Source organism: Saccostrea echinata, unplaced genomic scaffold (assembly GCF_033153115.1).
Source record: "Saccostrea echinata isolate AGI-Se365-2 ecotype Australia unplaced genomic scaffold, CSIRO_AGI_Sech_v1 ptg000029l, whole genome shotgun sequence".
Taxonomy (NCBI): Eukaryota; Metazoa; Mollusca; class Bivalvia; order Ostreida; family Ostreidae; genus Saccostrea; species Saccostrea echinata.
Genome location: NW_026889778.1, coordinates 41773585 through 41788800, shown reverse-complemented (window position 1 = coordinate 41788800; position 15216 = coordinate 41773585). Strand labels below are relative to the sequence as shown.

Genomic DNA, 15216 nt, shown 5'->3' with positions numbered 1-15216 from the left:
ATATATAATTTATCATCATATATGAATATTTTTAACAACACATATTTCATGTGACTTAACGGGAATCAACATCATCATGAAGGTTTTATCCATGAATAATAACACAAAAAGCAACAACTCACCTGCAAATTTGTTGTAAAGTACATGAGTGTTTTTTAAGATATGCACCGTGTTTTGAAGAAAGTTCGTAAGTTCACAAGAGTTCTCCTGCCCTATTTCGCAACACCCCACACGTTTTTGGACTGAATGTTAAAACTCAAAATGTCCTCTTAAGGGGACGACCATTTTCAAGTCAGATAATTTATTTTCATGCCAGTCAAGGATACATCATTTATTTTCAACATTTTCGAGGACAGTTATTTTATTTTCTTCTTCACTGAAAAAAGTTTTGAAAATTTTAAACAAAGGAAAGAAAGGGAAAACGCCCAAACTCCAAATCCCATTTCGGGGGGGGGGGGGGCTTTAGAATCAAATGCTCATCCCCTAACTGCAAGCAAGAAATCATAATCCCCGGTATGATGTTAAGGGTCGACAGGATAATATTTTACTTTAATAAAATTTCATTTTTTTTTTCTTTATTGTATAGGCATGCATAATTCATATGTAAGCATAAGATTGTCTCATTTCTTAGACAGACGATAAACAATATTTCATCCATTGACATCAGTTCCATACTTTGATTTCATGAGGGTACTACACATGCATACAATGTTTTGTTCAAAAATAAAATTTAAAAAAGAATTGGATTTAAAAAAAAAAAAAAAAAAAAAAAAAAAAGAAAAAAAAAAAAAAAAGAGGAATAGAAAAGTAACTGAAATATACAATATCGACATTGCAGTGTGTTGAATACGTGGACAAGGTTTTAGTCACATGAAATAATTCATAAGAACATATAAAAGGGTAATGATGTCAGAGGGAATGTAAACTGTCCTGGTCCCCATTTATGTCCGAAACCGGAACCGGAACTGTTCGAACGCCATGTTTCTCGTCATAGTTCACATTCAACTTGATTCTCTCATTTGTGTAACTATCTGTAAAAATAAGAAGAGACACAAAACATTCTTTGATTCTAACTGTGGTAATTTTATGTATTATTAACGTATGATTGAATAATTACCAATTGAATGAGATCAAACTGTAGAAATCATGCTAAAGTAATGTTTACTTGCACAAAACCTTCCAGGTGAATATAACTTTTTCTACATTGGACAAAAAATAGATAGAGAACTTCCAAACTGATACAATGAGTCATGCAGGTGAACCTAGCATTTATTTTTTCTATAGTTTGTATCATTTAATCATTGATTCATGTAACAAAACAATTATTGCTGTTTTCCCCCAGTCAATATGAAGCTTTAACAACCCTACAACGTACAATATTAACCTCACCCTTCGAGTTCGGTGAATATTGTAGTCATCAGATATAGCGAATCATCATATTGATCTCAAAACAGCAATAACTGTGTAATATCTTAAGCTATACTAAAGCAAAACTTTTAAAAATCATTGGAAAATTGTATACTTTAAGTTATTGTGCGTAATCTTTCTTAGTCATGAACGTATTTCTAAGGACATAGATATTATAAGATCACTCTCACTGACTTCTCATTTGCCTGAATTTGAAGAACACGCACTTTCGAAATCTCAGAATAAATATTTACTCTTCTTCCTAAGCGAGTGATGCATTCCATTGTAAACTATTTGAAAACAATCTTATCTTAAATTTTGAGATTTCTTTTTAGTTCAGACCATTATTTAGGATATACACTAGCTGTTACATGTAATTATTTTAAACTCAGTTTACTTTTCTTAAGAAGAGGAAATTGTGGACATTTCCTTCATGATTTTTGGATATATATTTTTATGTTGGAATTAGTCAACTTGATAATACGCATAAAAGTTAACAAAGTTAACAGTGTACCAGACAGGTTATAAGCTTGCATGCTTGGGTAGGCTTTCAGAATTCAGATGTATATAGATATATATATATATACGATGTATTCTTAAAATGAGATCGAGGTACATGAAGTTTGATTTTTTTTTCTTTTTTCCACGGAAGGAAGTTTTTATTTGTGTGTTTTTCTTTGTCTGTTTTCTTTTATTGTTTTCCTATTTTATTTGTTTTTGATTTGTTGAAGCTCAATATGTGGAATTTACTTAAGATTTTGAATGAATTTGTTCGTTTCTTAAACAGAAGATTCATGGGAAAAAAGTACCGCATAATTGATTAACTTCTTAGGCGGAGGCGTTCTTGAAGTGCATAAACGAAAATGAAACTTTCTAGTATTGCACTCAGCATTACTTAATTACTTTACCAAAAGTAGAAGATCTTCACTAGAAAAAGAAATAAACATGTCGTGAGTGTTCATGAATAATAGAATTTTTTGCTTTTCGGCACAATAACTTTATAGTTATAGTATCTGAGAAAAGATACAAATTACTAACCATTTGTTTTTTTTTAAGTTCAAATGACAGGAATTTAAAAAATGATTCTGTTTGATTAAAAAAAAAAAGATATATATTTCACTGCCAAATGCTGTATGTATCTATATGTTCTATGCAAAGGTATAGTAAGAGATAAATATTTGGCAAAAAGCACGCCATAAATGACATAGAACAGCAAGCCCTGTAATTCTAGCCATGCTTGTCATTGTTTGATAAGAAAATAGTAACTACAGTATGTGTTACCGAAAAAACTTGATTCTATAAGAAAAAAAAATAAACCGATTGAAAATTGTGGTTGAATTAGTGGCTGAATAGTCAGATACCATTATAGTTATCTTTCTCATTACGTTGTTGATATCTAAGTTACATGTATTTTTGTGACTGATATTTCTCGTCATTACGTCGTTGATATCTATAAGCTACATTGAATGTCATGTATACTTTTGTGACTGATTTTTCTTGTCATTACGTTGTTGATATCTAAATTGCAATATTTGTTTGTGACTGATATTTCTTGTCATCACATTGTTGATATCATAGTTACATGTATTACATGTACCATGCCTGATATATCTTGTAAGTTACAGTGTATTTCTGTTACTGATATCCACACCATCGCCATGTTGATATAAAAGTTATCTCCCTTGTTGATGGAATTGTAATTACTGTTATTGATATACATGTATAAGTAATTACCGTGGTTGTTGGCGGCTAATACTGATGATGAATTAGTGGCGGGTTTTTTGTAGCTGGCGGAATTCATTGTCAGACGTCTGACGTTTTTTTCTGGCTGGAAGACTATGATGTACATTTTGGGCGTGAAGAGACACACAAGGGCTACAGTCGCACTGAGACTAATGGAAATACACAAGGTTGTAATCTGTACCTATAATGGAAGAAAAAAAAGAATTACACATACAGGTTAGAATATTAAAAAAAAATTAATAAACCGGTTACTTGTATACAAAATATGATTTCAATATCTGTTTAGCAATTGCATCTTAATTCGTTATTGACGTGTTTCACTATAACAAGCATACTCGTATATTGCTCTTTCATTTGTTGCGTGTGAACATTAAATGTAAATATATTTTACAATATATGTGTATGCGTTAGAAATTTGTCTCAAAAGCACAAATAAAGGGATGATCCTAGATTTTAATTTAGAGAAGCACAAAATTTATAAAACACAATGTTAAGCAACAAAAAAAAGTTACAAGAAATCAAGCCTTTTTTGCTGTTTTTTTTGGGGGGGTGGGGGGGGGGGTGGGGGGTGGGGGTAGGGGTTGTTTTTGTACCAAAACAAATCATATATAGTTATTTACCAAGGTCGAAAACTTTTTTTGTCATCTCCTCGCCCAAAAGTTTGAGGAGATATAGTAATGCGCTTGATTGTGTGGGTGAGTGAATGCGTACGTATAACGGAAATTACGCAAGTAATAATTTCTATGTGTTCTTTTGCGAGGGATGCTCCGCTTTGCAGTGCCCCTGTTTTTATCCCCTCGCAACGAAGATGGTGAGGACATAGTAACGTGCTTGCGCATGTGTGTTTGGGGGGAGGGGATGAGTGAGTGAGTGCATACGGAAATGACACAAGCAATAATTAATCTCGGGATGCATGTTCTCTTTTGCGAGGGAATGCTCCGCTTTGCGGTGCCCTAGTTTGTTTGTTTGTTTTTGTTTTTTTTTTTTTTTTTTGTTTTTTTTTTTGTTGTTGTTGTTGTTGTTGTTGTTGTTTTTTATGCTTTGTTAGGGTTCAATTATCCTCTTATAAGAGGAGATAAATATCACTGAAATAAATATTAACTTTATTCCTTCATAAAATTTCTGTCAAATTTTGCCCTGTAAGGTATGCTGAAGTTGTGTGCATCTTAATTGAATAATTATTAGATTTCTTAAGCGTTAAATCAAAATTGTATACGGAAGACCTTACACAGATTCATTATTCCAAACCCTACAACTTTTACTAAAGAGCGCCGGGTATGCCTCCTTAAAACTCTCAACCGTAATGAAGTTTAAAGAATGTCGGTTCGTCCTACATGTATATGCTGCGAAGAATAATGGAATTGCTTTGTAAAGCCCACACGCGTTGCTACTTGGAACTTAATATGACCTTTGAATCTTGTCTCCCCTGAGCAAGATGAAAGATGCTTACAATCAATTTTCTAGATTTTAGTAAGAGACCTCACAACTAATACTAATCCATTTAAAGGTTAGTTGTTTAAGATCCACCAATTGTGAAAATCAAAGTCTTTCTCCTTTTTCTTTAACTCAATCATGTAATGCGAAGTTCAGAATGACTTAATGGTGTACCATTATAACAAAATCACGACTTTGAACGATAAAACTCACGTTTTGGGATAGCATTCGTTCCAGTCAGGAAATTATCATGTTAAAAACAAGATGTCTTTTCCAGCATTCTGTCAAATTTTATTTGAAAATAGTGCCCAGCAAATGAATCGAAATGTTTTTATTTTACATTCAAACTCTTTGCAGCAAATGAATCGATAAAAAAACATCATGAAAATAAGAATTTAGGTTTTACTTAACAAGAAAAACGAGGCAGTAAATCAATGACACGCGATTTCCATTTCCCAGTTTCTAACTTGAAGCAGGAAGTGATCCCACACCGTAAAAAACATTACGCTGTTCTAAGTGCTTGTGGTGGTTGATGTTAATTCTATTTACAAGGATAAAAACGATCCAAGGATTCTCCGTCATGTTAAGGCTACTCCACGGAATTCTCTCTGTTCGAACAGTATTGATATTACTCGACTAGTATTGATGTTGCTGTATTTGCGCATGTGCTTAAAAATACTCTCAAAAGTCAGAATATTTCAGATATATGATTTCTTGAAAGGATATATATTGTATATACTATAAGAACGCAAATTACATAATGCAATCTTGAAAAAAAAAATAATTAAATGGCATTTTTTAAAATAAGTAAGACGTTGCGCACGGTGTTGGTACTATAAAATCTGACTCTTTAGATGTCATAAAGAAACTGGCGTTTTCAAGATGATAAAGATACTAGAAATTAAAAATGAAATTAATTATTTTATCCAAGGTAATAAATTATTCTAAAAATTCTCTTTTTAATAATATAAAAATATCTTAGCTATGATATGGCTTTATTCATTATTGGTTATTACGGCGAAATCCCCGTGTCCAACGTTACATAAATTATTGTTCGCGCAACTACAAGATATAAAAAGATCCACTTCCAATCCTCTAAATTAAATAAAATTTAGGAAATACAATAATATGTTTGCATTCTTTGTGATATTGTTGAATTTTTAGCATCATTTTCTCAATTTCACGAGTTTGGGCTGTATCTACAGTGCGTAAGTAATATGTCCAACAGGAAAAAATCGTTTCCTAAAGTTGACATCAGCCCGCATGGCGATGTGTACTAGACATAAATGCCACACAAAGATAAATTTTGATGAATAATCTTTAAGTACATATGTTTCTTAAATTAGTTATGTTGATACATGCTATATAACTGCTGATACGTTAATATTAGTAAGGCTTTGTTAAGTGTAGCCATTTTGTTATGCACGTACGAGTCGCTGTACTATTACTTAATATGTCTCAGTTACATATCAAATATACATAAATTAATGTCATATATATACCAATCATTACTGTATCTTGAAAGAACATTACATACTGTATTAGATAATAACATAATTTTTACGGTTATCATCTACATGAAATAAACACAAGCATTAATATAGATGTAGCCATTTTGTCACAGGTACGAAAAACGTCATTTATACGAATGACGTCGGGAGCGTCAAATTGTATCGCCGTGCTCTTTTTTTTCCAATTTTCTGCAGGTCCGGAGTACCAAGTAGGGTAAAAGGTCCTTCTCCAATTATTTTAGAACAATCTTTTGTTTTAAATATTCTGAAAATTTTCATTCAAAGGCCGATACCCCCTTTTTATTTTGCTGCAGCAAATATCTAAACATATCACGTTATTGTTCTCTCTCTCTCTCTCTTTGCTAAAATGAGAATGAGAGCCCCCCCTCCCCCCCCTCCACGAAAAAGTTAAAAGGGTTTCTGAATTTTATTTTTGCTGGCTAGTTTTTTTTTCAATTTAGTAGGATTTTTAATAGCGAAACGTCCCCATCCCTTCTTTTTTGCATGTCAGTAACCCCCCCCCCCCCCGATTTATAAAGAGAGCTTAACTACTTGGGCTGAAGAAAAAAAAAAACAAGAAAAGTTTAATTCAGTATCAGGCCATTTAATTTTTTTTTTCAGTTTAGCGACCTCCTATAATTCTAGAACCTATCTACAGATTCACAAAAACATATCAGTACAAAAGCCAATATTAAAACAAGAACTTTATACCGGTTTTTCCCCTCTAAAGTCTTTTTCGGAAAACTGGCTCTTGAGTATAATTTCCCCTTCATCAGAAATCCCACACCACATTCAATTTTCCGGGGAAATCCCTACTCTGTGTAACTGTTATAAAGTGCGATTCCCTCAAGAGCCAACTTACCCCTTCTGCTATAAAATATCATGCCAGTACTTATATATGAGGGGGAGGGGGCGACATATGGTTACAAATGTACTTTCTGTAATTTTTTCACAGGTGCTCTCGCAGTAGACAATTTTAATGAAACTTCACAAAAATTGTAATAAAAAAGTCTAGTTGTGTCAACATTTAATTTAAAAAAAAAAACAACGAGGAATTTTATTTTTAATGGATTTTTTTTTCTCCAGTTATATTTCATAAAACTACATGTGCATAATATTGATTAAGTGTCTCGCCAAGTTTCTGGGGTTTAAAATAGCTATCGAGTATTACACCTCTGTGGTCGAGGGGTCATACCTATCCTACGGCTTGCAAGAGCAGTGCTTCTTGTATTGTATTTTTTTTTAACTACTAAAATTTCATACTAAAGGATGTTTTCGGCATAACAAAAGATTTGACCTATATATAGGAGAGAACAATTTCCTGAAAAAGTCACATTTAAAAATCAATGTTCTTTAGTTGTTTTCTATCGTATATTTGTCTAAATTTTTCAAATTTACATTTTGAACCTAATTTTTTTTATTTGCAACTTTGAAATTAACCTCCAAAGTTGGTCAAGACAGTAAATTATCCGTTAAAGCACTAATTTTTGCGTAAATTTTGGAATAGAAGTCCTTCATGGCAGGCCTACCCCTAATTTAAATTATGAAATTTTGATAGATTTTGATCTGAAGAATGATTTAAAACAAGATTTTTAGGGGCACCCCTGCCCTAGGGTCGAAATTCGTAAAAAAAAAAACCTACAAAAAGTGCGAAAACCTATTTCTATCATACTGGATTATATTTATGTCAGACGTATGTTCACATAGTCAGTATAGCTCAGAGAGACAGATCGTAGTCTCTCACCATGGACAATTTTAGCGTCCTGGTTCGAATCCACCTGTTGGAACACTTATTTTTTCAAATTTTTCACCTGTATAAACACGAATTTAATTTTTCATATAGGCTTTTTCATTTTACTTCTATTTTCTTCCTTAAATGTATATGCTTGCTGTTGATATAAAAGACATTTATGGAAATGCAGATCATAAATTCTCTTTAACTAAACGCAATCAACCGGAACTATACCTCAGTGTAAGCACACTTTGTTCAAGGACACGAATCATTCACTTTGTGTTACTCGATACTGCAGGTGTCACGAAAAAAAAAATCATGCAGAGCAAAAATTGCTGTGTTTGTCTTTCAAGAACATCTCTGGGTATAATAGTACTGTTGTGCCTTTGGGAGAGATACTGCGCTATGCAGAGTAGATGCAGTTCATTCCTAGACAAAAATGTGTGCATTGGCGACATGTTATGTCAAAATAGCAGGGGGAAGGTTTACAGATTAGAAAAGAATGTGGTAAGGTCAGTTAAGGTTTTATGTCCCGTTGCCATTACCCAGACATCAAGTAAGGACCCTCTTATAAAGGATGTTTCTGTAAATACCGATGTAGGGTCATATGAAGACAATTGACTAGAACTAAAACGATACATGAGAAACAAGAAACTACACGCATGTGGCCTAAAGTCAGGGACCGGAACGGATATCGATAGGCTTTTTCTAAAGACTGAAACCAATATCGGCCATATAAGTCAACGTATATATTTACCTAGAAGTGATCCTTTGAAAAATTTTTGAGCGAAAACACTCATATTTCTATTAAAAAATCAGTTGACTTTCATATAAACTTTAGCAATGTCGATATGATTTAAGCATTGATATAACAGGGGAAAACCTACTCTGAGAGAGAAAGAGGGGAAAATTAGCTCTAGTGTAAGATTCCTGAGTATAGATTCGGGGGGGGGGGGGGGGAGGCTGGTTATGGGGGAAATCCTACTTTGTACAGCGGTTGTCATAAAAATTACATCATTCAAATGTTTTGATTTCATAATTCCATTTTTCTCGTAGAAAGACACATTTTCTCTATCGTAGAAAAATATATTCCTTCGCAAAATCAAGGTTGTAAATGCTAGGTACATTATCTGATTAAATATATTAGAAAAATATAGAAAGAAAATGACAGAATTCAAAAGGTTTCAATAAAAAAGGCAGGCGGGGGAGGTCGGGAAGGGGGTTCCGGACCCCCTCCCCCCTAGGATTTTCAGTTATAATTTTTTTTTGCTTGTCAAAAACTTCGAGAGTCACATTTTTTAATTGGTTGGACCCCCCCCCCCCTCGCAAAATTTCCTGGAACCGCGCATTAACCGATTTTCTGTGCTTTTCTCTGATCTTGGTTGTCAGAAACCAAGGCGCATGCGGGGTTTGATAGAAGTAGAAAACTTGAAATGACCTAATGGAAAAAAAATGAAGGAGAAACGGTTGAAAGAGAAAGCTACTTGATGTGTTTTCTCTTTGCAAGACAGAGCGTACAAAGTGAAAAAAAAAGAAATAGAAAGAGGAATCAAGGATATGAATGGGGATATGTATGCCTGTGACAATTTCATAATAAAAATCTGACAATCTATGAAATATTTATAAGATTATAAGATTTTTAGTGTAGCTCTTAATATTTTCAACGAAGATTCAAAAATTGAAAAGTTTGTGCTGTTATTTTATTTAGATTTAAAAAAATAAATAAATAGAATTCACATTAAACAACTAAAATATGCAATTAACGTTTAAAACGTTGTAACAACGTTATGACTTTAATAACGTTATTTTGACGTAACGTCAATGTGTACCAACACCGTGCGCAACGTCTAAATGATATGAAATTGTTTGACAATAACATCAAAATTATAACTTGAATTTAATACTGATCCCCCCCCCTCTCTCTCTCTCTCCATTGTTTGATTTAGGTATACAATTTCTTTACTCGTTGTAGATTTTTCCTTCTATATCTCTATTAAAAGCATTTGCCACGAACCATCAAAAATGTCTCCACTAAAAAAAACATTTTACGCTGTGGGAATAATATGAAGATTGAGATCATATCAAATAAATTTGTAAATCTTTGGCATACATTAATATTTAACCGCGGATAGATTTAGATGGTCATAAAATAGGTTTTATTAAATAAATGTACACAGCTGAACACAATTCTTATGTAATTTTACAATAAGCAAATGATTGCCATCCAAGGCAACCACTTTGAAAATTATTTGTACATGTTTTATACTTTTTAATGACTGACTGTATCCACTTGATGTTAAAAGACTGTATATCTTTATTTTCTGTAAAGCTATAATTTTTGTTCGCAGATTAAAATAAAAATGGTAGATTCCAAATTTGAAGAAAAAATGACGAGAAACATTCCTTAAATGACAATGATAATCATGAAAGAATGAAAATCCAGTAGTGAAACATTGATTTTATTCATCAATCCTTTTCTTAATTATTACTTTCTTTCATTAAAACCAAAATTTTACAGTACATGTATCAACCTCGTATTATCTTACATTAGTTTATTTATAACACTTTTTTTACATTAAAATATATTTACATGCATGTGTATGCGCTTTTTGAACCAGATATAGATGGAAGAGTTTATAATGTAAAAGGTTAATACTCGTGAATAAAATGCGTGTTGATTAATTGTCTTTTCAAAATTCATAAGAAAAACAATCATGTGATGTTGAAAATGAATGGAGTCACTAATGCAAAATGTTTGTTTTCATTCACGGGAACAAGAATATTGCGTGATATCTTAATTTGGATTTTTATTTCATAGATTTTATAACCAAGTCAATGACGAAGAAATCAATCTCAGTCTAAAAAACGAAATATTGTCAGAGAGAAAGATATGTTTCTCTTTTGCACTATGTCATGATTCAAAACTTATTGACTGGAAAAAAGTTCTTGAATTTCCATAAATTCTTTGAAGTTATTCTAATTAACATTTTATGAATTCTGGTATAAAGCAAGGCTCTAGCCTTATAAAGCTAAAGCTTATCAATGCTTTGTGTATCTTGAAATGAAAGAGGCACTATTGTGATCCCGGATGCGAAGGAGAGAAACAAGTGATTTCATGAATAAATGCCAAAAAGATTCGATCCGTAAATCAGCAAAATGAAGGAGAAGACAAAACGAGGTACAAAACAGTGACATCAAACTAGAAGTATTCCATTATCAAAGTAAAAATGTTAATGGCTAAATATTATTGTTGTAATGGCACTGTAAGTGCAAATTTGATACGTCAGAAGAGTAATAAAACTCACAAAACTGTCATAATGTCATACAATTATTAGGAAAGGGGAAAAGCAAAATTACGAAAACCTCAATAACAAATAACAGTCGCTGGCACTGCCATTGGAATTTATCGGCTTTTTAGCAAGTATTCTTGGATTGGTTGACTTGAATATCGAGTACATATCAATAAAAAGAAGTGATTTTATTGATATTAATAAGTTACTGTAATATAGTTATCCAGGATACATATTTGGAGTTTTTTTAATCCTTCAATAGCACATGCACATATCAAAGACACGGCAAAATATAAGCTAAATACAAGAACCGTAATCATTTTCATGATCACTGAACTGTTTTCTTTGCAAAACAAATACTGTCTATTACAAGATTCCATATCTGGCTGATTTCATGAGAAACACTTGTTATTCAATTCAAAACCTTTCAGTATTGTAATTTTTTATGCTTCGCTACATTTTCAAAAAAAAAAATGAAGTCGTCAACATACACCCCAACAAAAACATCAGATTTCTGTATATAGGGATAACGAACAGTAATCAAGCTCAAAAGTTCATTTAAACAGTACAAATCGAGAGCAGAGCAAACACGGACCTCTTATAGCATCAGAGGATCATTTGCCATACATCCCGTGTCGATCGGTCACACCCGCCGTGTGCTCCTTGTTATGATCGGACAAACGGAAAAATTCGTGGACAATTCAGTGTGTAAATAATGGCCTAACAATTAGTAAGAAAAACTAAATATTCACGAATTTAATTGATTTAACTCTGTGCATTTTTCGTTAAAAAAAAAAAAAAAAAAAAAAAAAAAAAAAAAAAAAAAAAAAAAAACAAAGACACGCACACAAAAGTAAATACAAAACGAAAACAAATGTATGCTGAATCATCAGAAGCGTATAATAGTCATTACATGTACTATCTGATTATGGTTTCTACATAAATATTTTTGCCAATATTTTCATATGACAATGAATTAAAAGAGCAATGCATGCAATTGAGAGTAAGAAGCAAAAAGCAGATGAGTTTATTAGGTTTTCAAATGTCACACCACCACGGTGCATGAGAGAATGCGACAAAAAACTGGAGCATTGTGAAACCTTGATGCCGAAAAAGAAGATTTAATGAAAAATTGATCATCATTAAGTAATCAGAAAGAAGGATTAGCTTTCTCCAATTTGACACCTCCCCTAATCTTAAGGACGTTTCACTCCAGGGAGAGCAGAAAAATCAATGAAGAAAGTGAGGACAATCTCCAAAGGAGGGAAAAGTGAGTACATTGAGGAAAAAGTGACAATTTTTCAAAATAATTTACAACGAAACACAGATTTTAATTCCTTTTTATCAAACACTGTTTAAGAGCCTTAATGATAATAAGCAACACAAAGACATGCATACAAATTATAGAACACACTTTTCCCTCTCAAAAATGAAGCGTGCTTACAGTCTACATGTATTTGCGTGATAACTTCTCAATTCCACATACAATTTAGTGAATTTTCACTGGTTCTTTTTTCACATATATATCCAAACTGTTTTTTTATTTGAATGTCAGCATATGAGAGAAACAGTGCACATTTATTTTATCAAAAGAATATTTTCTAATTTTTCAACCAAAATATTAACCATGCCAGAAAAAAATGACTAATTTATTTCTTGTTTTATAGTTAATTTAATTCAGTTTAATTGAAATGGAAATAAATGCACATAAATCAGTTTATCAATCTGAGCTAGAATCTAATTAGTCTTGTGCACCTTGTGCAGAATTGACGAGGCAAACATTGAATAATAGATCAGAAACAGTCCTTCATCAACAGTTGTCGGCTTGATGCATATGTACAAGTCTTTGACTAGAATACTGACCGTATACAAATACACGATTTTATCAAAATGCTTTGATGCTTCCTTTATATTTTCTACAAACTGGCCCATTTATTAACACCACAATTTTCCAAATGGATTTATTTTGATAAAAAGACACAGCTGTATAGAAAAAGGTTATTGCATCTACATGACTAAAACTTGATGTTGTCATAAGACAGTAATACCCACACGTAAGTGTTTGCCTCTAAAGCTGTTGTCTATTTTACTTGTGTAAATACTAAATAGTGAAGAAGCAACAATATTTACTAGTAATCCATTATTTACATAAACATATACATGTTTTAATTTGAGCAAAAAATACTCAAGTTAGCATGTGGCCCATGATCCAGTATTGTTGATATTTCATGCAAAATTAACGAATTTATTGAAATTCCAACACTTAAAAATTAATGGAGGAAAAATACTATCTAAAAATCAGTTTTGAAAAAAAAAAGTTTTTGGTTTAAAAAAAAATTAAATTTTTGATTCCCAATAGGCCTCCTTGGCGGATATAAATTTCTAAAACCTTATATATCATTAGAACACCACCTAATATTTTTTTTGAGGGGGAGGGGGTGTAAATTGGCCTTCCATATGAAAATTCCTAAACCTTTATTGCACATCTACAAGACACCATCACCACTCATATTCCAAAAGATGATCTGGAAACTACATAAAATGAAAGTGAGTTCTGGAAAACAAGGTTTCGTAAAATTTTTGGGCCCCAAATTTGCCCTAAGGTTGAAAATGAAAATTCTGAAACCTTATTGTAGATCTTCAGGACATTGCAAATCAAATTCTGAAAGATGAATAGGCTACTGCAAAAAATATGACAGGATTCTGGGAACATATTTTTTGTTGTTGTTTAAAAAAGGGAAAAAGTCAGATTTTTTTTAATCTGCAATAGGCCCCTAGGATGAAAATGGGGAAAAATCATTGCACATCTATAGGACACCACGGATCATGCATATTCCAAAAAATGAATTGGTTACTGGTTAAAATGTAAGAGGAGCTGTATGAAAAAGACAGTCGGACAGAGGGACGGGCAGACCAGTATTAGAACAATATACCCGCAGACCCAGTATATTATATTTTATGCTACTGAAAATTATTCCAAAATGAAATGTGAATTATTGCTGGCAACACTTCTTCGGTATATACTTGAGTTTGTGATTAACGATATTTATGAGGTTTTTAGAGACCAGGTCTTCCAAACAATTTGTTTTAATTCCCATGGGTACCAATTGCGCCGCGTTATTAGCAGACCTATTTTTGTGTTCATATGAAAGAGAATTTATTTAAAATCTTATACATAATAAGATGAAAACACTTGCTGTACATGTGGCCTTCAACTCGACATTTAGATATATCGACGACGTATTATCAATTAATAATAGTTATTTCCATTCATATGTCGACACAATATATTCCAATGAGATTGAAACAAAAAGCTAACACAGAGTTTGACAGAGTTGCATATTTCGATATTTTAGTAGAAAAAGACGTTAATGCTAGCCTAACAACTAAGCGTTATGATAAACGTGATGGCATTTACTTTTCAATCGTCAACTTCCCTTACTTATGCAGCAATATACCATTATCACATGAATACGGGGTTTATATCTCTTAGTCAATTCGATACGCAAGAGAATGCTCTACGTTTAAAAATTTCTAAAAAGAGGTAAGTTATTGACAAACAGTCGATGAAACAAGAATATCAACAGTCTAGTTTAAAGTCATCATTTCGTAAGTTCTATGGTCGATACAATGACCTTGTCAGCAAATACAATCAATCGTTAAGTCGAATACTGACTGACGTTTTTCATGCTTATTATTAGACCATTATGTCTACGGATTTTCCCGTTATTTCCCTATCAAGACAAGGAGCACACGGCGGGTTTGACTCCTCAATGGCATCTGATCCCTCCTCTAATGATTTAGAGGTCGTGTTTGCTCTGCTCCTGATTTGTATTGGTTAAATGGACTTCTGAGCTTGAATATTGTTCGTCATCTTCATGTATTTCATACTAACAAAGAAATATTGTAATTTTCATGTCCAATATTAAGAGAACTGTGTAGAGGAATTTCTTTCTCTTTTAGAAATCATTTTGCAAACATTCGCTTTTATATATGGATGTATTGTTATATGAGTTGAAAATATTTTAGTGACTGAGAACTTTATTTACTGTTTAATATCATCGTTTTGCGTGACATGTTCTACTCTACTTTCTGTAAC

General features: G+C 32.4%; 1 protein-coding gene across 2 annotated transcripts in view; it reads right to left on the bottom strand.

Moving 5' to 3' along the window:
- Positions 1 to 789: 789 nt before the first annotated feature.
- LOC133195956 (metabotropic glutamate receptor-like) overlaps positions 790 to 15216 on the bottom strand; it is a 43921-nt gene continuing 29494 nt past the window's right edge. The window contains exons 4-6 of one of the 2 annotated variants that reach the window (XM_061331941.1): positions 3142 to 3331; positions 2689 to 2703; positions 790 to 1031 (exon numbers count right to left, since the gene is read on the bottom strand). In XM_061331941.1, coding sequence (XP_061187925.1) covers positions 910 to 1031; positions 2689 to 2703; positions 3142 to 3331 — 327 coding nt within the window. In that variant the 3' untranslated portion in view covers positions 790 to 909. The remainder of the gene's footprint in view (positions 1032 to 2688; positions 2704 to 3141; positions 3332 to 15216) is intronic. The other variant, XM_061331942.1, reaches the window with a different exon arrangement.